General features: G+C 36.9%; 1 protein-coding gene across 1 annotated transcript in view; it reads right to left on the bottom strand.

Annotated features, from left to right (window-relative positions):
* ENPP1 (ectonucleotide pyrophosphatase/phosphodiesterase 1) overlaps positions 1-27,693 on the bottom strand; it is a gene marked incomplete at both ends in the record, with an annotated part of 80,918 nt that overhangs the window by 2,769 nt on the left and 50,456 nt on the right. Inside the window, 15 exons of the mRNA XM_080700743.1 lie at positions 1,178-1,340; positions 2,547-2,679; positions 3,491-3,571; positions 4,994-5,123; positions 6,730-6,884; positions 8,467-8,518; positions 10,879-11,048; positions 12,179-12,266; positions 13,454-13,523; positions 15,425-15,552; positions 16,375-16,406; positions 19,938-20,069; positions 21,328-21,436; positions 24,541-24,613; positions 24,920-24,985. Of these exons, the coding sequence (XP_080556869.1) occupies positions 1,178-1,340; positions 2,547-2,679; positions 3,491-3,571; positions 4,994-5,123; positions 6,730-6,884; positions 8,467-8,518; positions 10,879-11,048; positions 12,179-12,266; positions 13,454-13,523; positions 15,425-15,552; positions 16,375-16,406; positions 19,938-20,069; positions 21,328-21,436; positions 24,541-24,613; positions 24,920-24,985 (1,582 nt within the window). The remainder of the gene's footprint in view (positions 1-1,177; positions 1,341-2,546; positions 2,680-3,490; positions 3,572-4,993; positions 5,124-6,729; positions 6,885-8,466; positions 8,519-10,878; positions 11,049-12,178; positions 12,267-13,453; positions 13,524-15,424; positions 15,553-16,374; positions 16,407-19,937; positions 20,070-21,327; positions 21,437-24,540; positions 24,614-24,919; positions 24,986-27,693) is intronic.

Raw genomic sequence — 27,693 nt, 5'->3', positions numbered from 1 at the left:
AAATTAATGGCTCAGAGTAACACTCTTTCCTGCTGAGCTCAGACCTCAAGATCTTTATCACAGAACTCCAAATATTTGCCATCTGTCCAATGGTTTGTGTACTTTAGTTACAGCCCTGAGCTCAATCCTCCATACTACAAAAGGGAACAACAACAACAACAAATAGAACTAGAGAGCTCCATGCTAGGTGAATTCAGCCAGACTTAGAAAATTAAGGGCTGATGCTTTCTCCCATATGTGGAAGATAGACACAAAAAAGAAGAAGAAATAAGGACCTCAGGAAAATTGGGAGACAGATCAGTAGAGTTGTAGAAAAGGATTGGGAGAGGGAGGAGGGAAAGAACAAGAATGGGGAAAATATCAGCAAGGAAAAATGCCAAATAATGTGGTGCATGTTGATAAACTATGAGTCTCACTATCATGTTCAATTATAATGCAACAATAAAACAAATTTAAAACCCCTAGGAAATATAAGAAACCCTAGGAAATATAATATTTTCATCATATGGAAATGTTTAAAAACTATTATTTAGTGCAGTCTTTATGTTCAAATTTCTAATTTAGAATTCTTAAACTATAGCTGGGCGTGGTGGTGCACACTTATAATTCCAGCATTTGGGAAGCTAAGACAGGAGGATCACGATTTGCGGACAGCCTCAGCTACTTAGCGAGGCCCTTAGCAGTGAAACCCTGTTTCAAAATAAAGAATAAAAATTGGGCTGAGGATATAGCTCAGAGATAGAATGCCCCTGGGTTCCATCCCCAGTACCGAAAAAAAAAAGAAAAAAAATCTTAAACTCTAAGTAAACAAAATAATATAAAATAGTATAGTATGCAGAAAAGATAAAAAAGAAAAAAATTATAATAGTGCTGACATTTTTTGAATTATAAATCTAGCTGTGAAATCAGGAAAACATCATATTCCAAATAAACCCAGAATGTAGTGGCTAAAATGCATGAAGTCTGATTCTGATCACATTTTTAGTGTCTGTAACAGACGAGGTAATCTTTGAAGGTATGTCATCTTAGTAGATCAAATTTAACACCATAATTTTATTTCAAAGTCCATGTACATTTAGGAGTTATGTTTTTCTCCATAGCAGTGTCTGATGTAAGATACACATATGCACACGTGTAGATATTCAATCCATAAGGGAAATTCACGAAGTCTACTTACCGCACAGCTCTCGCTGTTATCAGGCCTGTGGGGCAGAATGAAGGCTGAGGCATCCAGGCTTTCACACTGCGAGGGCGTCTGGGATGTGTTTTTACAACTGGTCAGCACAGTGAAAAAGTGGGTTGGAATTAGAATTTCTTGATTTCGGATGATTCTGCTGTTTCTGTAAAAGAGGCCAATATTCATTTTTAGAAAGAAATAATGGTTTTCCTTTTAATGAACATTTTAGCAGAACATGTTCTTAATACAGCACATCTGAAATTTACATTCAGTCAAATAATTAAACACATTAGAAGAAATTAGGTAATCTTAAAGCCCAGATATATTCTGTCAGATTGAAATTAATAACAGAAGATCCAAACAATTTGTATTCTGTTAAAATTGAGCTATGCTGGAGTTGAGACATTAAAGAAAAGAAAAATGTTCTTGTACACTTACAACCTAGATTGTAAATCATTACTGATAAGACCTAACACCCCATGCAGTTATGGACAAAGAATAAACAGAGAGAGAGAGTGGACTAAGAATTTTTATTCCCACTTCTTAGAGAGAACAAATTATTGCGAACTCTCTTTGTCTTCACTGGATTGTCTTTCCTACCCTAAAACTTAATTTTATTTTATTTTTAAAATTGCAGCCTGAGATTAAAGATGTCTCAAGTGATACCTTTATTTCACTTAATTCTAATTCTTTTCTAATTTTAATTCTTTTCTTTCTTGCAGTACTGGGGGGATCAGTATTTCCTTTGATATTTCCTTTGATCCATATTTTGATCTTTTGATATTTCCTCTGATCAATATTCCTTTGATTTTAAGAGTATGTTTTATACCAATCAAACGATTGGTATAAAGCTATGATTAGAACCACAGATTTCTGAACATTGACTGTCAAAGTTTAAGGTAGTGGATGATTATTTTCAAATATGACCTTACATGAATATTACATAAAACATTAAAACACAGAGCGCTGGCTAAAGCTGTACATGGGAAGCATAAGAAGCTCTCCTCTTCACCCACCCTACTGAAATGTCCTATGGGACGACTCCGTGAAACCTTCATGTCTCAGGAGATACAGAAAAAAATTGCAGTTTTCAGACTGATGTGATCCCAAACATATGCAGATAAACAATAAACCTAGGTCAGGTTGAATTAAATAGGGGGAAAAGACTACTACTCCCACCTACAAAACATTTTGCTGAACACTGGACAAAACATCAAAACTAATTACAGCTCTCAAGAGACTTCTGGTATAGTCAGAACTTTCCTTTACATAGATGTGAATGAATTGTGTTGGATGGAAAAGGTTATGCCAACTCAGATGGTAATCTGCTTTGACAGCTATTTCTAAGAGTAATGAAATATGTTCTTACTGCTTCAAAGTCTCTGAGGAATCATAATGCCCATCATAATCAGAGTCAAACACAGGGCCACTGACAACATTGACACCATTCCTTTCTTCAGCATATCTTCGCAGTAGGGTGTCGTGAAAGTAGCGCCATATAACTGAAACAAGAAGAAAAGCAGTGGAGTTTCAAAAGCAAAACATACCATGCTGTTGTGTGAAATCAATTCACATCATGATTCAAATTAGCACTTGTAATAATTAGAGATAAAATCAAGTATAGCTTTGACCTTACTGTTAGGTCCCAAGTCCATTGTTCATCTTTGGCCTTTGGATAAACTAATGGGCATGTGCTAAAGTCAACTCTATTTCAGGCATCCCTGAATGTGCCCATCATAAATTTATGATCGTGTATCATCAAGAGGCATTACAACATCACAAACACAAGGTAAATCACTTAGATTTACTGTTAATATCTGAATTTTCCCTTTGAAATACACACGTGTTGTAGATAGAAATCAGAGTAAAAAGTTTCATCTGTGCTCTGTATTTTGATATTTTATGCATCAGTTTAAGTATGAATGTGCATTTATTCCCATAGAAGTCAAGTGCTGTAATACTTAATGATGACGCAAAAATTATCCATTTTAAAAACATAAACAATTACCAAGAACTTTCAGATAGTCAAATAGGCAAACAAACTGGAAGATAATAATATTAATTGATTGTATTAAACAGATAACTTTAGGAAGAACATTATATGCTGTTTTGCCAAAAATGTTTATAAATTTTTAAATATATAGCAGAATAATAAACATTAGATTATATAATAATTCTCATATTTGTAGATTTTTTAAAGTTCTAGTGTTCTCAAAGTTAAACCTTTAAGAATGTATTTGATATTAACTTTAGACCATAAATTGCACTAAATATAGACTATATCTGTATGTATGAAATGATATAGTTTTTTACCTTGAAAACTCTGGTACATTGGCACTATATTAGAAGTAAGCAAAGCTTCAGAATATACATGATTTGACTCTTTATTTAATTCTACAAAGGAAAAGAAGGATCAACTTTTCATTCTTCACAAATAACATTTAAAACTATAGTTTTCATGAGGGTTGACATTAATAAATAAATAAAAAATCAAACAGCAGGGCATGGTGATGCATGCTTGTGATCCCCGCACTTGGGAGGTGGAGACAGAAGGATCGCACTGGTTCGAAGCCAGCTTCGTTGGCTTAAGAGACCCTGTTTCCAAATAAAAATATAAAATAGTTCTGGGAGTGTAGCCCAGAGGTACAAGGGTTTCCAGGAACCCCAGTACCACCAAAAAAAAAAAAAAAAAAAAAAATCAAACAAACAAAAACCTAGTCAAGAACCATCTGAAACCTGTAAAACTTTCCCCAGGTAGCAAATGAAGAAAATACAATACATTTGGTCAAATCCCTTAAAACTATGAACAACAACAACAACAACAACAACAAAAACCCTTAGAATCTTTCTTTTTTCAAGATAAATTTATCCCAAAGTAAAAAATTAATTAGAAAAGTTAATAAAAAGATCCTCAGGTGAAACACATGTTTTATTTCAACTAAAGTAAACTGTTTACAATCTTCTTTCCTTAAACCTTTTCACAGTGAAAGGAAAAAAAAGAGAGATTCTGGCTGCACACCACCATGTACTGCCCAGAAAAACACCATCGCTGTCTGCCTCAGCATGCCGGACAAGGCCTCTTTGTATAAACCGAGGCTCCGCCCTGGTCTCCTCTAGTAATACAGCAGCCAAGTCTGACACACACACTTGCTCTGGGGACTGCGTTGGAATCAGAGAGTTTGGGCACCTGGAGCTTTCTGATTTTTGCCTTTTAAGGCTTGCCCTAAAAGTCTTCTCATTAACATACAAACTTGGTACTTCAAAAATACAGCACATCTTCCTTAGGGACTCTGCAGCACTGACCAAGTAAGTGTATCAACTCTCCACCTTTACCTAATTCTTTGACAAATCACCTTTCTCTTTGAACAACAAAATTCCAGCCCATTCCTAAGAACTCAGATGTATCCTTCCAAGCTCAATGAGTTTTCTCAGATTCTGCTGAAAATAAATGCTGAGGAGTAAAGGATGTTCTGCCTGCAGTATGTGCACTACGTCAATTATCCTCCGAACAAAAATAAAAAGTTTGATAAAATTCAAGCTTTAGACACTTTTAACTCTTTTCCTAATATATGTCTAGTGAACTATTTTTTACCAGTCAATAAATAAGGCTGTTTACCTGGCTCCACAATGTATGCAAGACTTCTTTTCATTAATTAACTAATTTGCAGTATTAGGGCCCCTCATGTGCTAGGTGTGTGCTTTCCTGAACTACAAACCCAACCCTGTATGAAAAACTTATAAAGAAGAAAGAAAACAAAAAGAAAGCCAGCAAAGAAAGGGAAGGACAGGGAGGAGGCAGAGCGGGAGGATACTTACGTGGTGGAGCAAGGAACCCATAACTCACTTTATTATTATTTTTATAAAAGGAACATTTATGGACAGATCTAAGAGAAATCCGAAGGTCCTTGTAGAGACAGTTTGAAAAATCATCTGTAGACAATTTGTCCTGGAGAACAAATTAAAAAGAGCCATCAGGTCTTGGGCCCAAAGAAAAGAAGGAAAGTGCTATGTAAATAGCTAACAGTGAATCCCATCATAAAGTGATGGAGGCTAGTCATTGCTCAGGCCCTTCGGCATCTCATCTACTAGTAGATTCATCTTCATTTTTCTAACTGAAGTGCAGATTTGTTTTGTTTTGTTTTACTGGGGATTGACCTCAAGGGCATTCTGTATCTGAACTATACCTCCAGCGTTATTTATTTATTTATTTATTTATTTATTTATTTATTTATTTATTTATTTTTTAGTTAGTTAGTTAGAAACAGGATCCCACTAAGTAGAGGAAAGCCTCACAAAATTGCTAAGGCTGGTCTCATACCTGCACTCCTCTTGTCTCAACTTCCGAAGGACTGAGATTACAGGTACGTCCCAGGACGCCCAGCCAAAGATTCTTTATATTGTTAGTGATACTAATTGTCATACACAAACCAAGATCTTCCTATTCTGCTGTGCAGATTTTGTCTATAATGTTTTTGTCTACAAAGTTTTAAGCATTTCACGTTATTAGATTTAAGCCCGTCCATCATATCTAATTACATAGCCATAAGTTGTTAGGGGAAGGGAGGAAAGCCAATGTAAAGCAAAGCAGGAACCTCAGAAGCAGGTGATAATGACAGACCCATGCAGCTGTAATTATATTAGAAAACGCGATTTCAAACAGAATCAACAACCACCATCTCTAAGGTCCCGAATAGCAGTAAATTGGATGGGGTACCTACAAACATGGTAAATGACAAGATCAAGTTTAAAAAGGTGACTGAAGGCAGTCTTCATTTATAAAAATGAAGTTCAAGAGACTTTTAATACATATCATATGTACAAACATGCCCTACCTTTTTATTGACCTACTTCAGTGAGTATTGACAATGTTGTTGTTTTTAAATTAAACCCAACCATTACTCTCAATGAAGAGCTCTCAATTCCTGTTTCTATCTGTTAAGGCCATCCCATAGCTTGCCAGTCACCCATGTTTTCTGAAAGTCTGATTGGTCTAGTTTAGTATGGTGTAAGATCTCCTCCCTCCTCCACTCTATCCAGGACTCTGTCCTTCACCACTATCTTTCACCACTGCAGCACCAGGGGGCAGAGTTAGGGCAATGGTGGTCTTTTCCTGGCATATCTGCTCTCCTTTGGGCGTTGGTGGGGACAGGAGGGGTGGTGCAGGTCTCCTGCTCTGGGTGGGGTCTTCCTACAGGTGACATATACAGTGTGGGCAGTTAAAGAAAACACCTGTGCTGGGGCTACACATTTAGAAATGAGGAAGTGTAAAACTGACTTCATGAAATTTACAAATCAGAATTATAAAATATTAAAACTGGGGGAAAAGGCAAAGGGGAATCCTTTGCTGCACGCTCCTTATTTCACTGAAGAAGCTTGTTCTAAATGAGTCTCAAAGTCCCATAGCTAGTTAAGGGGCAGAGCTAGAATCAGAACCTAATTTTGATTAGGAACTGATTATAGAGGCAAGGTTAAAGGTGAGGAACCACACTTTCAAAGTTTTGTTATGATAACTTGAAACAGCCACCTGTAGTGCAAGAGGGGACAATACTTACATTTCTGTTGACTGTGTAGGATGTCCAGAGGGGCATGAAGATGTCATGGCTGTACCCACTCACAAACTGGTGCTGATAGAGAAGACAGACACTGGCTTCCTTCTGGAGAACTCTGGGTCTTCCATAGGGTAAAGTGCCAAGGTTAATATTCTCCTCTTGGGCCATACAAGGAAAATGAAATTGTCATTTAAATGTAGTTAGTGTGTGTTATATGATCACATGTGATACACTTATCTGGCCCTTTCCTCTACATAACCATGTTGAAAAACTATTTTTAACTGTAACACAACAACTAATTGCAAAAAGCAGAACCATTAACAATTAACACAACAAATGTGGTTCACTGTGATTTTTGCCTATAAAAATACTGAAAGATCAGTGTGCTACCAAAGTTCATAGAAGGAAACTACATGAAATTGCTAGAAATTCCAGTTAACCAAGACTTACATTACCAAAAATTTCTTAACATTAATTATGTACTCTTCAAGACATACTACAGAATGCATATGTGGAGACTTGACAAGGTAAGTTAAGGTTTAAAACTAAAATTATGAGTCTAAACTGAATGAAAAAAATAACATTACAGACATTGTTTATTGTCCTTTTTCCAAGTCTAAGGTCTTTGTAGAATTTTTTTATATCATATCTCCCTTTTTTTTTTTTTTTTTTGGTGGTGGTACTGGGTTTCCTGGAAGGTACACTCCCAGACCTATTTTATACTTTTTTTAATTTTTGGAAACAGGATCTCTTAAGCCAGCGTGGCTGGCTTTGAACCAGCGAGATCCTCCTGTCTCCGCCTCCCAAGCGCGGGGATTACAAGCGTGTACCACCACTCCCAGCTCACATTTCCCTTTGAGTTAAGATTATAAACTAATTTTTAAGATGAGGAAGCAGCAGCTTATAGAAAATAAATATTTTTCTATAGATGTTCAGTTTCTAAGTTCATATTCAAAGTCAGATCTGCCTAAAGCTGAATGTGTCATCCTTCACCACAAAACTTGGGGATAAAAAAGATATCTCTAGTCCCAATTTTTACAGTAGAAATTTTATTTAGACAAGCTCAAGTCGAGATTCATACAGAGGTTATCTTTATTCCAGCATGAAAATATTGTGAGCCAAGTAAATTAAGGGTTGGAGGTTATATTAAAGCAACTCTGATCATCCACGTCAACACTGAAAATGTGTCAGTTCCTTACACAATCTTAATTTTTATTTATTTATTTTGAAGATATAAAGAAGTTCACTAGAAAGAAATACAGAAAATAGAAATACAGCTCCATACCACACTGGCATGGAGGGGTGACTAGAAATGAATACACCCCACAATCTTAATTTTTATTCAAAAGTTATGAAAAAGTAACCTTAGATCCACCAATCAATGTATAACCTCTTATAAATAAGAACCAGAAAAATTAACAAGAATTTGAAATAAAAATCTAAGGCTCTACTATAAATCTAGAAAAATCTCCAAAAACTTAAAATACTTCAATAATGTTCATAAAGGGTGACTTAGCTTTCACTAAATATGCAATACACTATTTCCACTTTAAAATCATCTTTCTTCCTTATGACAGTCTAGACTGTCAGATGAATAAAGCACCATGTTTTATCAAGCAGTCCTCTATTACTTTATTTTTTTTGTTCATTACCAAACAAAGCCCCCGAACCAATTCTTTTTGACTCACACTACTGAGAAAAATCCCACTTCCACGTTTCAGCCACATCAGAGCGCCTTACCTTCTGCCACAGTCAGATTAAACTGTGTCTGAAAATCCACAATTGGAAGAATCTAAAAAAAGATCACAAAACTGTATTTAAGGATGGAGAGATGCATTTATTTTTATGGTACTGGGGACTGAACCCAGGAGCATCCTATCTCCAAGCTATACCCTTAGCCCTATTTATTTTTCTTTATTTTGAAACAAGATCTTACTAAGTTGAAGAGGGCTTCACTAAGTAGCTGAGGCTCGCTGTGAACTTGCAATCCAAGTACTAGGATTACAAGCATACGCAACTAGTCCTGGACTACTTTGTTTTTTGTGTATAATATGCTGGGGATTGAATCCAGGGGTATTCTACCTCTCAGCTCCACCCCTAGCCCTATTTAATTTTTATTTGGAAACAAGGTCTTACTAAGTTGCTGACAGTTTCACTCAGTTGCTAAGGCTGGCTTTGAACCTACAATCTTCCTGTGTCAGTCTCCCAAGTACTGAGATTTACAAGCACGTGCCACCACTTTTGGCTAGGAGAGGCACATTTTAATTGTGTAACATACAATGTCTATAGGTTAATAACCCAACACAGAACAAACATAAATTTACAATAGTGTTGTATATGTGAAAGTTTTCTTTTTGATGAGGAGGATAAACAAGGAATGATGGAAGCATTAGATAAAATTGTCAGCAGAAGCATAATACTAATAAATGCAAAACAGAAATACAAATGCTTTATAATTTTTGTTCCTACTCCAACAGTCTTTCTGCAAGCCTAACCAAGTCTAAGACAAAATGGAAAACATAAGAGAACTACTCCTCCAACTAACACCTTCATGGCTGATATCTAATTTTTGTTTTCAAGTACTGGGTGTACCAGTATTGGGAATGGCTTAGGAAGATTTGAGAAAGCTCTGATTATTAATAGATATATTTCAGAAATAATTGTGTCAAAATGGCAGACCTGGAGAGAGACAGGCTTGGCTTCCTTCAGGAAGCAAACAGCTATTGAAACTTAGATTGACTTAGCTAAAAGTAATTAGCAGGTCAATAGGAGAGGGGAGCTAGGCCTTTCTCTGTCTAAAGACAGATCTACATGATTAGATAATCTAGCTGGGACGGGAGGAGGGGTAGACACCTTGCCACACCGTGCTGGTGCTGGGGGAGGAACCTTACAGGGACATTTACTATGTCAGAATTACGTAAACAAGATTGAGGTCATGGGTATAAAAAAAAAAGTCTAGCCCATGTGTGTCCCTTTGGTTTATTCGCTCAAATCACCCCTCCATGCCATTTCTGAATGCCATTTCGAATAGCATGGGGCTTTAACTATCTTCTGTATTTCTATCTTTTTAATAAACTTTAAATCTTCAGCAAGTGTCCGAGCTATGTATACTTATCCTTAACTCAGGACAAGAACCCGCAGTTTTTCTGTTTTTGGTTGTTTTGGGTTTTGTTGTGGTTTGAGGGAAATTGTGTCCGGGACCCTAACAGAGTCCCCCGGGGACAGTTTCCCCAAAACCATAACATTCCCACACCATAACATATTTCACCGTAACACTGGGGATTGAACCCAGGAAAATTCTACCTCTGAGCTACAACCCAGCCCTACTTTTTATTCTTTATTTGAAACAGGGTGTTCCCTAAATTGCAGAAGGCCTCATTAAGTAGCTGAGGCTAGTCAGGAACAAGTGATCTTCCTATCTCAGCCTCGTAAGTGCTGGAATTACAAGCATGTGCCACCATACCCAACATAATGGGCCAAGAGTTTTTATCTTCTTAAAATAACAAGATAGGCAGGGCAGGGTGGCTCATGCTTCTAATCCCAGCATTTAGGAGGCTGAGACAGGAGGATTGCTGTTTGAGGCCAGCCTCAGCTACTTAGTGAGGCCCTTTGCTACTCAGTGAGACCCTGTTTCAAAATAAAGAATAAAAATAGGGCTTGGGGGTATTGCTCAAAGGTAAAATGCCCCTGGGTTCCATTCTCAGTACTGAAAAAAAAAAAAAAGTAACAAGATAGATGTTTAATAGTAATTATTAAATACAGTTACTTATAATTCCTATGAAGATAGGAATAAAAAACTGTCATATCTATTTTGTACCAGAAGTGTTATTTCCCCCCTCAATTTAAATAGGTTAGGCTGTATTTTAGAAAAGAAACATGATAGGTGATTGGAATGCTCAAGGGCTCCTCTAGAATTCTCCCCACCTATCCTACAACTCGTGACAGACTCAAGGGTTAAAAACAGAGCTCAAAGTACAAGAGATAGGAGGCGGGGATAATAAAACGTGTGCGTGTGTACCCAGAATTAGAAATAATGTATGCTTACTTTTCCCTCATAAATGTCAATTTCATTGTTAAATATTTCTGTAGCACACACTGTGTAGATGGTGCTAGAAAACCATTCATACTGGGATAACCTTCAGTGACACTTACAGCGGGGTTGCAGGAGCAGTCCAGGTTATCTGTGGGGGCACTCGTCAAGGGGCACTGTCCCAAAGGCTTCACTTCTTTGGGATGCTTTGGGGTGTAACGAGGATGCTTCAGAAGATGGTTAAGACTTCCGTGAGTTCCATTGTTAGGAGCTGGGGTCAAATTGAGTAAATCTGCATAATTCCCAAAACAGTAAAGAGTCACTTTAGAAATTTCAAAATCAAATTAATAGGAGATGTGGACAGTGATGTCTACATTTTTAAACATATGAGTTTTTTACTCTTTAACTCAAATAGAACTATAAACTCTTTTGAGTTTCAGACTGTTTTTGACTATTTTATTGTTAGTAGAAATACTGACATAGGTGATCAAATTCCCTCTTAAAATTTCCTAATTTTAAACTATGTAATGCCATCTGTTATTAATCTTAAGATATGTAATACCATTTTGTTGAATTAATATTACAATAGCAATGCTAATATATTTTTCTTATTTAATCCTCAAAACAACTTAACAAATTATTATCTGTAGTTGATAGATGAGTAATCAGTGTTTTGCTCAAGGTCTCAAGGCTTAGTAGACCAAGAACTCAAAAACCAGATTTGCCTGCATGAAAGGCTCATGCTTTTAATAATAAGTGAACACTTACATAACAAAGCACTTCCTATTATTTTAGGTGCTTTGGGATATATAAACTCAAAGTTCATAAACTTCCACTAAAAGAATTACATTCAAAACTTATTTAGAATTTTGGAAATGTCCAGCATTAAGATTGGAAATAATAAGTAATATTTAAAATCCAATACTCCACCATGAAAGTACTAATTAAGAAGATATAGAATATTACTTCTCGGCCTATTGACTAAAATCAAGTGTAGTATCAGAAGATTCAGACTAAACAAGGAATATACCTAATGGATTTGCCTTTACTTCTACAAACTTGACATTCCTATCCAATCAACTGTTACTGCTAGCAGAGGTTCAACCTGTGAAGTCTATCGTTCACTGCCCCAAAACTCTTTTCTTTGGCTTCTGCCACTACTGTGACTCAAGGATCATATATGAAACCTAGGGCCGAGCCAGTTGCAGAGCGCCCCTCTGTAAATGTTGGGCTTTACCAGTGTGCAGGCTAGTGGCAAAGTCAGATAAAGAGTAAGATGGTATTGTTTGGCAAAGAACAAAGTAAAAATGTGAGGGTCTGTCTTACATCCCCACCATCCCCACCAAGGTTTCCACTGTGTGACCTATCCTGGAAATCCCATTCCTGCTGTTTTCAGGAAGAAAGCTGCCTTTTCACACTTACCACACATTAGGTTATAGACTTCGATATTTTCAAAGGAGTCAACCTCAATGCCGTGCTGGAATCTTGGTCCATAACCAATAAAGAGAGCCTGGTTTGGCCAGAAAAGTAAGCTTTTATCAGCACAGTTCGATTGCACATATAGTTGGTCAAAAATATTTCTATTCTCCACATTGTATATGTATAAATTGGTTATGTTGAGAGAAGAAGAAAAATACTGCAACTAGTGAATTTTGTGGGACATTTCAATTCTCATTGAATATATAACCTAAGGACATTTGCACTATTTATTTTAGTTTTACTATAATTCTTGAATTGATGATCAGAGAAGAAATCTTTTTTATCTGTGAAATAGGATATAACCCTCATCTATCTTTCTTACACAGTAATGCTGGGATCAAATTGGATAATTACTGTAAATATATTTGAAAAAATTTAAAGTGCTTGTTAAAATACGATAACGTCTCCTTTCAGAACATAAGTGGGATACATACTCATATATCTAATCATTGTCTTTTACCACTGGGCAATATGTTTCATGGAGCACAAATATATACAAATTAAAATTTTAAGAGGAAGCGTAAGTCACATGTCCACAAAACGTGAATGTAAAATATTAACAAAACTTTTCATCTCAAAGATAAAAAATTGCTCTGTGAGAATATATCCTTCATTAATTTTCACTGAAGACATATAATTCCAGGCTATGTTTATTATTATTAATTATTATTATTATTATTATTATTATTATTATTATTATTACTTTTTATTTTTGGTGATACTGGGGTTCCTAGAAGCCCTTCTACCTCTGGGCTACACTCCCAGACACCTATTTTTTATATTTTTATTTGGAAACAGAGTCTCCTAAGCCAGCGCAGCTGGCTTTGAACCTGTGCGATCCTCCTGTTTCCACCTCCCAAGCGTGGGGATTACAAGCGTGTGCCACCACACCCGGCTTCAGGCTATGTTTTTAAATATCAAAGTTTATATATATTTTCTTTGGATTCAATCGTGTGTGTGTGTGTGTGTGTGTGTGTGTGTGTGTGTGTGTCTGTGTGCATGTGCACACTACTGGGAATTGAACCTAAGGGTATTCTACCTCTGAGCTACAACCCCAGCCTCATTTTATTTTTTATTCAGAAACAGGGTCTTGCTAAGTTGCTAAAGCTGGCTTCAAACCTGCAATTCTCCTGTCTCAGCCTCCCAAGTACTGGGATTATAGGTGTGAGCCACCACCCTCAGCTTTCAATCTCATTTAAGTATAAAAGGTTTACTTACTTGCATATTGGAAAATATATTGTCAGAGCCATGAAATCCACTTGCACAGTGTTTCCTTTCTGAGGGATTCCTAATTTTAACATATATGAAATAATAATGTAAAGTCTATTTATAGAACATTATTAATAACCATAACATTATTTTCATTAATAAAGAGCAAGTAACTTTTTGTTAAACCAAAATAAAGTAAGAGAGCTCATACAGCTTTGAAATTCCTGGGTTTTCTCCTTTATACAATGTAACTTAGAATTGAATTGTCCATGAAATAAAAAAGTGACCAACCATTAACATCAAGAGTGGGTAGCTGTGCTATTAGCCAGCTGTGATTTGAGATAATTTAATTATCTTTTCTTGGTTTAATGCATGTGTATCTATGTCATAGCTGCACAATTCACCATTGCCAAACTATGGAACCAGCCAAGATGTTCATCAACAGATGAATGGATTACAAAACTGTGGGATATGTACACGATAGAAAACCACAATTACATCATTTGCAGGGAAATGGATGGAACTGGAGCACATTATGCTAAGTGAGATTAGCCAGTCACAAAAAATAAGAAATCAGATGCTTTCCCTAATATGTGAAAGCTAGGGAGAAATGGGTAACAGGAGGAACTCTAGATGAAGAAGGAGATTCTATAGATGAGCAAAATAAGGTGACCTGAGGAAATAGAAGGGGAGAAGAGGGAAATTCTCTAATGAGCATGATGTACTTTAACAAACATATCAAATCAATCACTAAGCCAAGCATGGGAAGGGGGGAGGGGGAGGGAATGAGGAAGGATTTGGATGATGTATACATGTATGTCTCCACCATCTTGTATCCCATTAAGATGTATGACCACAATGCACCAATAAAAAATTAAAAATAAATAAATAAATAAAATTTTCATGTGTGCCACTTGCAAAAATGCAAGGACATAGATTAAAGAAATACTTGGAACCTGGTGATTATATATTCATAAAATATTTACTCTCCTACAAGGGTAGTGATCATCCTTCCCTTCATATTCTTTTAAATACCAAGAGCACAGTTCCCCACACAGTAGAAATGGTGTAATTTTGTCAACTGAATATTGGTTCACTGTTTGTGCTTGGCTTGACAGAAGTATTACCATGACTGGCTTCTTGACAACCATCAAAAAAGTAAGTAAGTTTTGAGCCACGCATGGTGATGCACGCTCGTAATCACAACATTTGAGAAGCTGAGACTGGGGGAATCACGGTTCACGGACAGCCTCTGCTACTTAGTGAGGCTCTTTGCAACTCAGTGAAACCCTGTTTCAAAATAAAGAATAAAAAACAGGGCTGGGGGTGTAGCTCAGAGGTAGAAGGCCCCTGGGTTCCTTCCCTCGTACTGCAAAACAAAGTTTTGAGATATCAACCATCCAAATTATTTACTGCATGTGTCACCAAACCAAAGTTTATTGGTGGATTAGTGTAAGAAGAATAACAAAGGAAACTATGTGCAATTTTAAAGGTAGCTGTTCGCTATTATGAAGTGCCTTTACCAATTGTCTGCTGAACTTTGAGGCATTATCAGATATAACTCCAATGTGCAGAAGAGATGCAATGGTGAGTGGTAACAGGCAAATACAGCAGTTGATAAATAACAGAGTGGATGTGAGAGGCCAGAGCAACAGTTCTTAGCCATGGTTGACCCCTCCTTTCTCCAAGGGACTTCTGGCAATGTCTGGGGGCATTTTGGTTTTCAGAACTGGAGAAACAGTTCTTGTGGGTAGAAGTCAGGGATCTGGTCAAATATATCAAGAAGTAGAGGACAGCTCCCCACAACAATAAAGATTATGTAACTCTAAATGTTTATAGGCTAAAGCTGAGAAATCCTGGGTTAAAGAGAAGCATACGCATACATTTTCCACATAGCAGTGTTGTTAGTAAGGGCCCAATGGTTGCCTTGAATTGCTAATAGATCAGGCTAAGTTTATCTGGAAAATCGTCAGAACTTACAGTGCGAGTTGCCACTGAGGGTCCATATAGAATGTCAAGGGCTCAATCCTGTCACTTTTGGCAAAATGCAAACGCTTGGGTAAGAAATGTTTCAGGTAAGGTCTGAAGTGCTGGTTTGGTTCCCGGCACTGGCATTACAAACGGCAAAGAAAAAATTATCTCCATATTATCTAAAGTCTAAACGTCTCTTGAAATTTCTAATTTCATAGTAATTTTTTTCTCCTAAATATTTTATCTATCTGACCCAAATAGAAAAATAACAGTTCTTAATGATTGTGTAATTTATAAAGTAAATATTCCAAACTAGTCGAAACTTTTACAGAATATCATAATTATTACTGTTCAAAAGTCCAAGGACTTTTGATGGTGTCACTAGATTATACTGGAGTCAGAACATATGACTCTATTCTCAAACACCCTGTTAACTGCAATGACAAAAATTTTCTTCAAGACTTAAAACAGTACAAACTGTGGAATAGATAGTTCAGCACTAGGACAGAAGCTTATTTGAAAAAATATTCATTAAAAAATAAAGGCTATAACTAAGTAGTTCAGTGGTAGAGCATATGCCTAGCATACACAAGACCCCGGTACAATCCCCAGCACCCCCCCCACACACACACACGAAAATAAATATGCCACAATATTAAAAGTATTTATGGTGCTATGGCTATAGGTTTTTCCTTCTTTTTTTTTTTCAAATATTTCTGGTACTGTCACATAAATTTTATAATACCAGTAAGTAAATTTGTAAAAAGTTTCAAACACAGATTATTGAAATATATCTTTAAAGATCTGTAAAAACAAAAGAGCTTTTACATGTTACTTTTATATATTGCTCCATTATCTAAAAATTCTTACCCTATAACCCCAAGAATAGATACTAAAATTTTTAAGTAAAAATAATATAAAACTAATAATAACTGGATAAAAGAAAAAGTGATGCTCACAGAAAGATTTCTGGCGATGCTTTCATAATTAACTGAGGAGAGAAAACATAAAAATTAATAGTTTGATACACTGCAATTACAAATAAAAATAATAAACCAGGCGCAGTGGCACACGCCTGTAATCCCAGCATTCAGAAGGCTGAGACAGGAGGATCGTGGTTCATGGACAACCTCAGCTACTTAGTGAGGCCCTTTGCAACTCAGTGAGACCTTGTTTCAAAATAAAGAATAAAAAATAGGGCTGGGGTGTAAATTGGAGGTAGAATGCCCCTGGGTTCCATCCCCAGTACTGCAAATAATAATAATAATAATTAATAATAATAATAATAATAATAATAATAATAATGGAGAATGTTAGATTCAAACCCTATATTTATGTACCAAAGCAGATTTCAAATAGCTCATTTAAGTCACTATCTATTAGACACTGAAAGGAATAAGACAAATCCCTAGGTACTGCATGGTAACAATGCCCATGAAATAGTGTCAGTGTTAAGTTATAGAACATCTATCCACCATGCATGTGTTCATCCATATCTCTACTCATCCATGTATTCATCTGCCCATCTATCTATCTGTTCATCCATCCATCCATCCATCCATCCATCCATCCATCCATCTATCCATCTATCCAAAATAAATATCTACCTACATACTTATATGTCCATATAGATTTAGTATGAGCATGTCTATCAAATACTTGGGAAGACATATTCTAAACTTGACAGTGCTTATCTCTAGAAAGGGGAACTGAGTTGTCAAAAAAGTGTGATTTAGGATGAAAACCTCTCTATACTTTGCATATTTCAAAATAAGTAGAGTTTCCAAATAAGAAGGGTACAGGGAACTTTAGAAGAGAAGGTAGATTAAAACTTGAAGGCCAGGGGTGGTGCCAAACACCTGTAATCCCAGTACTTGGGAGGCTGAGACAGCAGGTTTGAGGACAGCCTCTGCAAGTAGTGAGACTCTTACCAACCACAGATCCTGTTTTCAAATAAGAAACAAAATTGGGCTGGGGTGCAGTGTGAAGGTAGAATGCCTTTGGGTTCAATCCCCAGCACCACAAAAATAAATAAATAAATAAATAAACAAATAAATAATAAATAAATAAATCTGAATTTGCATCATAAGTCCACTAGATTTACTTGGTATTCTGTGTGCTATATAATCTATCTTTTAAATTTTGCCTTTAGCTCTTCTTTACATAAGTTTGAGGAAATGATCCAGATAAAAGAATATATTATGTATGTGTAAATTTCATATGCATATACAAATAAATTAATGTAAAGTTTTTTTCAGCCTGATAATCTTGGGGGCCTGAGATAAGGGCATGGCTAAAGCTCAGTCCCCAAACATCTTTGGGTACTGCCATTGGCTGTACAGTGTTATATTTTATTTTTGTAGTACTAGGGATGAAACCCATGGGCATTCTACCTCCAAGCTATATATCCAGCCCTATTTTTATTTTTATTTTCTTGCAGAACTGGAGATTGAACCCAAGAGCATTATTATACCTCTGAGCTACAACTCCAGCCCTATTTTTTTATTCTTTATTTTGAAACAGGGTCTCACGAAGTTGTGAGGGACCTCACTAAGTAGCTCAAGCTGGCCAAGAATGTTTGATCCTCCTGTCTCAGCCTCCCAAGTACTGGGATTACAGGCATGTACCACCACACCAGCTGTCTGTACAGCATTTATTTATTTATTTATTTATTTATTTATTTATTTATTTATTTAGTACTGAAGATGAAACCCAGGGGCATTCTACCTCCGAGTGACACCCCCGGCCCTATTTTTTATTCTCTATTTTGAAACAGGGTCTCACTGAGTTGCAAAGGGCCACACTAAGTAGTTGAGCCTGGCTTCGAACCTGCACAATACTCCTGTCTCAGCCTCTCAAATGCTAGGATTACAGCATGCGCCACCATGCCCAGCTCTGTACAGTTTTTATAAAAGCTTTTATATCATGTGCAGTTGTCCTTCATATTCTAGAGGGATCTCCCCATAGATAACAAAATCTTCAGATATTTAAATCTCTTATATAAAATGGTATAGCATTTTTAGATAACCTATATACATCCCCCTAAATTTTAAATCATCTCTAAATTACTTAAAATACATAAAGTAACTAAAGGCCATGCAAGTAGTTATTATACTGTATTGTTTAAAGACTAATTGTAAGAAAAAAACCTGAATATGCTCATTATAGATACATTTTTTTCCCAAATATTTTCAACCACAGTTGGTAGAATACACAGGTATAGAACCCACAGATATGACTTACTGTAAAACTTTTCTAAATTAAAAGAAAAATAGCCAACTGAAACTTGTCATTGTACATATGAAATCTGTGCTTTGTGTCCCTGAGTTAATTGACTTGCGTAACCATTTTTCTACAGTGAAATCTATTTTTCTTAATTAACACTTAACTATATCCACTGAAATCTACCTCACTGCAGAGACAAACATAACCCTATTCTGATAACTCTGAAAAGCTCATTTCCATTTCCATTTCAAAGTTAATTCTATCGAAAAGTTAAACAAAATTTGCCCCACATATCTGAAAGTTATGAAGGATGGCAATCATAAAGGGGCAGAAGAGAGAGAAAGCTACAAAACAGACTTGAACTGCAAAAAGCAAATATCTTAAGTTCTTGGCAATTTGTGTTCCACATGTTGTCAAGAAAGAAAACGAAATTTCTTCTTCCCCGTTTTAAAGATGTATTCTTAGTGTTTTGGAATGGTTTAAGGGAGTCATTTCTGAGGGCAGGAATCAATTGCTTATAGAATTAATCATTTCTAGCAGCATTCCTCCTCATAACAAAATATTTTCCTAAAATTATATGTTATTTTAATGCGATGTCATGAATTATCTATATTTGAAAAAATCTGAACTGGGAATTGAGCCAGGGACATTTTTTTTTCTCCAAGCTACATCTCCATCCCTTTTTATTTGGAAACAGAATCTTGCTAAGTTGCTGAAAGAATTGCTAAATTGCTGAGGCTTGTCCTGGAACCTGCGAGGCTCCCAAGTACTGGGATTATAGGCATGTACCACCATGCTCCTTTAAACACTTTTTTTTTTTTTTTTTTTGGTGGTACTTGGGTGGAACCCAGAGGCTTTCTACCTCCGGGATATACTCCCAGACCTTTTTTATATTTTATTTGGAAACAGGGTCTCACTAGATTGCTGAGAGCCTCACTAAGTAGCTGAGGCTGGCTTCGAACCCGTGTGATCTCAGCCTCCCAAGCGCGGGGATTACAAGCGTGCGCCACTACACCCAGCTTAAACATTTTTTCTAAGTATAATTTTGAACACACTACAACATGAACTCTATTAAGATCATCAGATAACATGCTTAACCCATGAATACCAAACAGATTAGTGCTTGGCCTTGTGTCCTTATATCTAGTTCCGTAATGTTGAAGTACAAAAGCTTTGTATTGGAGATTTTTATGGTTAAATAACCATGAAATCTTAATTCCCCTTCAGAAATATAATGATTTAGAGGAATGTATTATTAATATAGTCATATTCAAAGTTATCATAAAGATATACTTACATGAATAGTACTTATCTGGAACATCAGAAGGTCTCAATCGAGCAGCAGGTCCATAGACCACTTTAATATTTTTAACATCCCCTAAATATTTATTTAGATACACATACTTCTTACAACTGCCTTGTTCCATGCCTAGGAGAAAAACAAATCACGAAATATGCTGCAACTTTAATAAAGAATTTAATATGCAAAGCAAAATTCCTTTTGCTTACAGAATTTCCTTAATTACTTTTGAACTCAGCACTCAGATAAACTGAACACTTGGAAGAGAAGACACAGAATTTCGGGTATATCTACTACTGTTTTAAAAATGTTTTCCCTTTCCTTCACTCCAAAACTTTGGTGTGTCTTCTTATTTATGTATTATAATATCATTCTGTGAGCAAAAAGGAGTATCTTTTCAGTTTTATTTTTATTTTTTTGTAGTACTAGGGATTGAATCTAGATGCATTTTACCTTTGAGCTACACTCCCATTCCAATTTTTATTTCTTATTTGGAAACTGGGTCTTGCGAGGTTGATGAGACTCAGTACTTGCTGAGGCTGTCCTCGAACCTGTGAGTCTCCTGCTCAGCCTCCCCAGTACAGGGATTATAGGCATGTGCCACCACACCCAGCTCTTCCCACAGTTTTAGACCACTACTTGCCCCAAATCACCTTGTATTTTAACTGAGAGTAATGCCCCAATCTCTCTGCAGGACGGGAACTTCTTTTGTAATGCTTTATTAGCTGTGGATCGAACCCAGGTGTGCTCTACCATGAAGCTACATACCTAGCCTTTTATCATCATCATCATCATCATCATCATCATCATCATTATCATTATTATTTTACTTTGAAAGAGGGTCTTGCTAGTTTTCCCAGGCTGGCCTTGAAATTTTGTTCTTTCTGCCTCTGTCTCCCAAGTGGCTGGATGTACACCAATCCTTCAGTCCTAAAGCTTTCCATGATATTGTCACAAAGATTACTTTAGGTGCAATTAAAATATCACCAATATTAATATTTACTGCCTCTGAAGTCAGATTTATCACCCTAAAGAAAATCGAAGAGGTATATACTAATGTTTCAATTAAATTTAATCTAATTAAGTCTAAAATTGCAGAGTCAACAAACTTTAATGTTGAGAAACATTAAAGAGCCTGGGATAGGCTTTTCCCAAGTCAGAAGGTAGGTACATTATGGTGGCATGGGAGCATATAGGCTTGAGGTTTGTGTGAATTGTGTGTCTTATTTGTATTTTACACTTACGTCATTTTTTTCTTAAAGGCTTTTCATAAGAGATCATATTTTTACGTATAATATTCAGAGGAAATCATGAAACATATATCAATTGAGCAAACATTTTTTGGCATCACTTAACCTGATGAGGAAATGATGCCAGTTCAGCTTACCATGATCTGAAATAAGGATAAGGTTCAGGCATTTATGCAAGTTCAGCTCTTTCAGACCATCCATCAGCATGCCAACCATGTTGTCCACCCTCTGCAAGGCTTTGATGACCTAAGAATGGGAAGTAATCTCAGGTGATGCATTCCATACTACTATTTCTATATAAAGCTATCTCTAGATTGAAAAAAAAAGAAGAAAGCTCAGTGAATGCAGCTATGATGAACTCGTTCGCATTACACCAGAACGGGTCAACATCAAAGAAATAAGAGCGGTAAATAGCTGCTAATCATTAACAAGGGGAAGACCCAAATTCTGTATTTGCTCAACATCAGTGAAGATGACATTAGCTGGTGATTAGCTTTCGCTCTCGAAGATCCAAGTGCTACTACTTAGACCAAACCCAGTGTAAGCCAAAGTAATACTAGCTCAAATCCACAGTGTTTGGCCAAAGACCCCATGTACTCAAGCGACCGTTTCATTTTTCATAATTTTCCTTGTACCTTCTGACAATTTAAATGGTCACTGTGTAAGAACAATGTCTTCTAATTTTCACAAGTGTTAGTTTTACTCATGAAATCCTTCTTACAGTTCTATGTACTTAATTTTTAAACTTGGAATATGATGCTTTATTTCCTTACAAACTGCATACACTGCATATGAATATATTAAGAACATGGAATAACAAGCCGGGCGTGGTGGTGCATGCTTGTAATCCCAGCATTTGGGAGGCTGAGACCTGGAGGATCGCGGTCCGCGGACAGCCTCAGCTACTTAGTGAGGCCCTCTGCAACTCAGTGAGACCTGGTTTCAAAATAAAGAATAAAAAGTAGGGCAGGGGGTGTAGCTTGGAGGTCAAATGCCCCTGGGTTCCATCCCCAGACCCGGAAAAAAAAAAAAAAGAACATGGAATAACAAATGGTTTTGGAGAATTGCTTTCTGGCATTTTTACTTTCTCTTCTTCTTGTAAAACCACCTGAAGAGCGTTACTGTACAGTTCTGCATACACTTTCTGTAATATAAATAATCAGTTTAATCTTCATTTAGAGTCAGTATATTTCCCTTTAACATGAGACAAGTTCATCTAGTATGGTCTTTCATTCACTTGAAGATATCCAAAAAAATATGAATTTAACTGGAATTTTTTTTTTTTGCATTAGTGGGGATGCAACTCAGGGCTATTCTACTTCCAAGCTATACCCCGAACCCCATTTTTTATTCTTTATTTTGATACAGAGTCACACTGAGTTATGGGGGGCCTCATTAAGTACCTGAGGTTGTCCATAAACCGAGATTCTCCTGTCCCAGCCTCCCAAGTACTGGGATTAAAAGCGTGCACTACCATGCCAGGCTTAACTAGAATTTTTTAAAGTATGGAAATAGTTAAAATTTTTAAGTAAAGTGAGTTTTATGGTGCCAGGAATATTAGAGCTGAATAGCATTTACAAGTTGATGAATAGGATTTGAAAAGTAATAGGATCAACCTGGAATGAAGACACATCTGAAAATCCAACACTTGTGAAGATCATCAGTGAGCCACAAAGGGCAGCACCAACTTCTGAATTTATATGACCTGACAAACACGTGTGAAATGACCCTTAAAGTCTCCTGTAGCCAAAGCGACCTGGACAGGAGTCTCAAGTGTCATTGACCACAGTGAAAGAGGAAAACTGACACTAGCTGCCTGGTCAGCTGTTCAAATCATGGTAACAGCTACAGAACATGGCCACATCCCTGAGCACACAGCTTTCTTACCCCCACCCCAAGGAAGGAGTATTTCTGCTCAACAGAAGAACAGAGTCAAAGCAGGGAACAGTGGGGTGGATTTTGATGGAAAGAATAGAAATAGACCTAGGTGAGGGTCAGCCTCTCTCTCTTTTGTGTGAGGTAGAAGAAATTCAGATAATACCTACTCATTCAGAGGGGCAAGTCTAGGGCAGACCCACAGTCAGGGAACCCAAGGCAAGATGGTTTAGGTAGCTGTTTAAATTCAAGTGAAAAAAAACCAAGCATGCCCTTTTCTCTCCTCCTTCCTTTACTATTAATGAAGTAAGCATTTGAATCAAGCAGCACCCTCAAAACTTGGGTTCATAATGGACACGGGAGGCCAAGCTCTCATCTGGACCATGTGATGAAGAATCCTTGAGGCTCATAAACTAGCCAACCGGAGCCACCAGGACAGGGGAACCGATAGGAATGTGGGGGTGAACGCCCAGATATTAAGAGAGAATGTGTGTTGGTAGTCTTCTATTCTTTGGAATCACAGGAGGCCAAAGATGACCAGAGCAGGATTCTGACATGAAGGATCCTGGACATAACTCTTCTCTCTTTTATCATGGTGAAGAATATGAACAGATCCCTACTATTCATTCTTTTAAAAATCTTAAGTCACTGTTAAAATAAGTATCAGAAGGAAAGTCAACATAGAGGTAGACAGAAAGAAGCTCAAATAATTTTCTGTGCTAACCCTTTTTGTACTCCAAAATATAAGAATGGCATGGCCACATGAACTCTGAAAGGAAACAGTGCTGTTTTGAATCATCATACAGAAAACAGACATAGCCAGGAGGTGAAAGGGTATCAGATCAAAAAGATGTGCCATTATATGCACTGGTCCATGAGCTGGTTTCCTATCTCAGTTCCACTATCCATTTGACAATAGATGAGTGTCTGAATATCTCTACATTTGACAAAATCTCCCATCCTTTAATGTCCCAAGCTCTGCTGTAAACATGGTGGTCTCTAGAAGCTAAAGACATATTTCCTAAGGAGAAGAATGGAGGGGAGGCTTTTGCTTTTTTTATTCACGTGATTCTATATCTTCACAAGCATTTGGAATCTTATGTATTTCAGAAATTCTCAAAAAGCTCTTAGTTTTTAGGCCAAGGAAAGAGAATAAGGAGTGAATAAAAGCTTTGGAGTTGAAAATATAAAATTTAATTCATCAGTTCAACTTGGCAGTGTAGGAAATGTAAGCAAAACAATGGTTCCAACAATAACAAAAAAGAATGCTAAAACAAACTAAGGCATCTATAGTGTTTGAAGTTATATAAGTTTTATTTGAAAAAAAGTACATTCTTTACTTTAGTAAAACTGGGCACACTGCTCACTCCTTTGCAGAAACCACAGATTCATACAGAAGGGCCCAGAGGCCTGCTTGAGTTGCGGTTAGATGATACTAGGTTTAATGAAGTAACCACTGATAAAAATGTACTTACTTCACTGCTGACTGGTCCATATGAGTGACCTGAAGAATCTGGTTCTTCTAAATACAGAGTGTAAAAGTGTGGTCTAAATCAAACAGTATCAAAACGTAATATTTTACGAACACATTGCAAAACAGAATGGAAAGAATAATTCAACAACTGATAGTGATTAAAAATTCTACAATACTGAGGTAACATTTCTAAACTTGCTGGGAAATATTTTACAGGTTCGGATTACTTCCAAATATGGCTATAATAGTTCACTAGGGAGTTTTTTGGATATATAATGTCATAGCCAATGGCACAGTTTTATTATAGTCTTGTTTTTAAGTAGTATGTAACTTCTACAAAACAAAGGAGTATTTAGAATAGAAATTAATTATCTACATACCTTTTATCTGTAGGAAGCTGTAACCACTGAAGAACAGATACAATTCTTTCTTCAAATGGTACAGAACTAAAATTAAGGATAAACAAAAAATGGGAAAAAAACTGTGAGAACTGTTTGGATTTAAAATATAAATATTTTTTCTCACTGAAAATAGCATTAAGCTGTTTTTGAATAGCTTTAAGCTATTGCTTGAATCCCAGTACTTGGGAGGCTGAGATAGGAGGATCACGGGTTTGATGCCAGCCTCAGCTACATAGTGAGGCCTTCAGCAACTTAATGAGACCCGGTTTCAAAAATTAAAAGAATAGCCGGGCGTGGTGGCACACGCTTGTAATCCCCGGGCTTGGGAGGCTGAGACAGGAGGATTGCGCAGGTTCGAAGCCAGCCTCAGCTACTTAGTGAGGCTCTCAGCAACTTAGTGAGACCCTGTTTCCAAATAAAAATATAAAAAATAGGTCTGGGAGTATAGCCCGGAGGTAGGAAGCCTTTGGGTTCCACCCCTAGTACCACCAAAAAAAAAAAAAAAAAAAAAAAAAAAAAATTAAAAGAATAACAAATTAGTCTGTGGGTGTTGCTCAGAGGTAGAATTTCACTGGGTTCAATCCCCAGTACCAAAACAAAAACAAAAACAAAAAAAATTAGCATTAAAGAATACTAAAACAAGTTAGGTATGGTGGTGCGTGCCTATAATCTCAGTAGTTGGGAGTAACTGGATTGCAAGTTGAAGGCCAGCCTCAGAAACTTAACAAGTTCTCGTTTCAAAAAAATAAATAAATAAATAGCCGGGCGTGGTGGCGCATGCTTGTAACCCCCGTGCTTGGGAGGCGGAGACAGGAGGATCACGCAGGTTCGAAGCCAGCTGCGCACGCTGGCTTAGGAGACCTTGTTTCCAAATAAAAATAATATAAAATAGGTCTGGGAGTGTAGCCCGGAGGTACAAGGGCTTCCAGGAACCCCAGTACCACCAAATAAAATAAAATAAAATAAAATAAAAATATAAAAATATAAATAAATAAATAAATAAATAGGCTCAGGGAATAGCTTGGAGGTAGGATGTCCCTGGGTTCAATCTCCAGTACCAACAATAACAAAAAAGAATGCTAAAACAAACTAAGGCATCTATAGTGTTTGAAGTTATATAAGTTTTATTTGAAAACTCCAATAAAGGAAAAAGAATTTAACTTTTATACCAAGAGAAGCTGTAACTGGGTTTAAACATTTGCTTCTTATCCTCTGCTGAAGGACATTACTCATGTGTGTGAGAACCATCTTTGCATGCCACATGAATGGCCCCTGTGTAATACATTTTACAACGGGTGCCTCATGAAGAACGCATTCATTGATGACTGTTAGTGTAATTGGGAAGCGGGCACCTGGTGAGCAAACAACATCTCTTCAGGCAACAGATTTCTTAGCAGAATTAATTATGCCTTCCTCTGGGCACAGGGTTGTGTTTACACAGCTCCACCAGAGTGCTTGCACAACCACAGGTGAGGCTAGCTATGCTCCCTACCAGATCTTCCATAGCCAGAGACCACACATCACTAATCTTGGAATCGCCCGTGCCCGTATAGTGCATGGCACGTCGGATCTCATTTGCCATCTCAGTTTCATTTGTGGCATAAAAACCATGGCGGAAGACAAGGTACAAAGAGGCACTGCCCTGGGTTGGTGGAAACCATAAAGGACTGCTAGTAAGATGACCTGAGAAATTGCTTTGCCCTTTTGGTCTAGGACTTTTCATCTTTTCTGTTTGCCTTCTCCTCAACTCAAACATATTACATTGATTCTGTAAGAGAAAATTTTAAAAGTATGAAATGATTTGGGCATTCCTGCTAAAATCCAACCAAAGGGAATCTTCCCTTTAAAAAGTTTTGCCTTTTCTCAAAACATCATGGGTTTTGAAAATTGCAGAGATGTTATCCTAATTAGTCTCTCACACTAGAAGGCATATTTATTAAAGTAATTTGGAAATGGAAATCTGGAGGACTCATTCATTTCTTTTTTTTTGGGGGGGGTGATACTGGGGATTGAACCCAGGGGCATTCTACCTCCAAGCTTCACCCCAGCCCTTTTTACTTTTTGTTTTTGAAACAGGGTCTCTTTAGGTTTCTGAGAGCCTCACTGTATTGCTGAGGCTAACCCTGAACCTGCGATTCTCCTGCCTCAGCCTTCTGAGTACTGGGATTACCAACATGTGCCACCACGCTCAGTCAATATCTTCTTTTAAATAACAGGGAGTTGTTCTTACCTATGTAATCTTTAATCCGTTTGTCTTTTATTGTTCCTAGTTCCTTTTTGTCCTGCAGTTAAACTGCATAGTGCCTCTACTTTCACTATGACCTTATTTTTTAATTCTGTTTTCCCCATGACTTCACTTTTTTTTTTTTTTTTTTTTTTTTTTTGGTGGTATTAGGGATGGAACCCTTCCACCTCCAGGCTACCCTCCCAGACCTATTTTATATTTTATTTGGAGACAGGGTCTCTTAAACCAGCGCGGCTGGCTTCGAACCTGCGCGACGCTCCTGTCTCCGCTTCCCAAGCGTGGAGATTACAAGCGTGTGCCGCCCCGCCCGGCTCACTTCACTTTTTTAACAGCATATTATCAATCTTTTCTAGAAAACACTTGTCTAGTTTTATGGTCAATTTACTATCCATGTAAAATTCTTTGAGATACAATTCTTATTTTGAGAGTCCTTACTTTTTAACCAACATCTTACTCAAATGCTAGTGCTTAGGACTCAATAAAAAGGAGAGAATGAGAGAAAGCCAAA

The sequence above is a fragment of the Muscardinus avellanarius genome, assembly GCF_963383645.1.
Source record: "Muscardinus avellanarius genome assembly, chromosome: 8".
Lineage (NCBI taxonomy): Eukaryota > Metazoa > Chordata > Mammalia > Rodentia > Gliridae > Muscardinus > Muscardinus avellanarius.
Note: the sequence above shows the minus strand (reverse complement) of the source record. Positions and strands in the feature narration are given on the sequence as shown.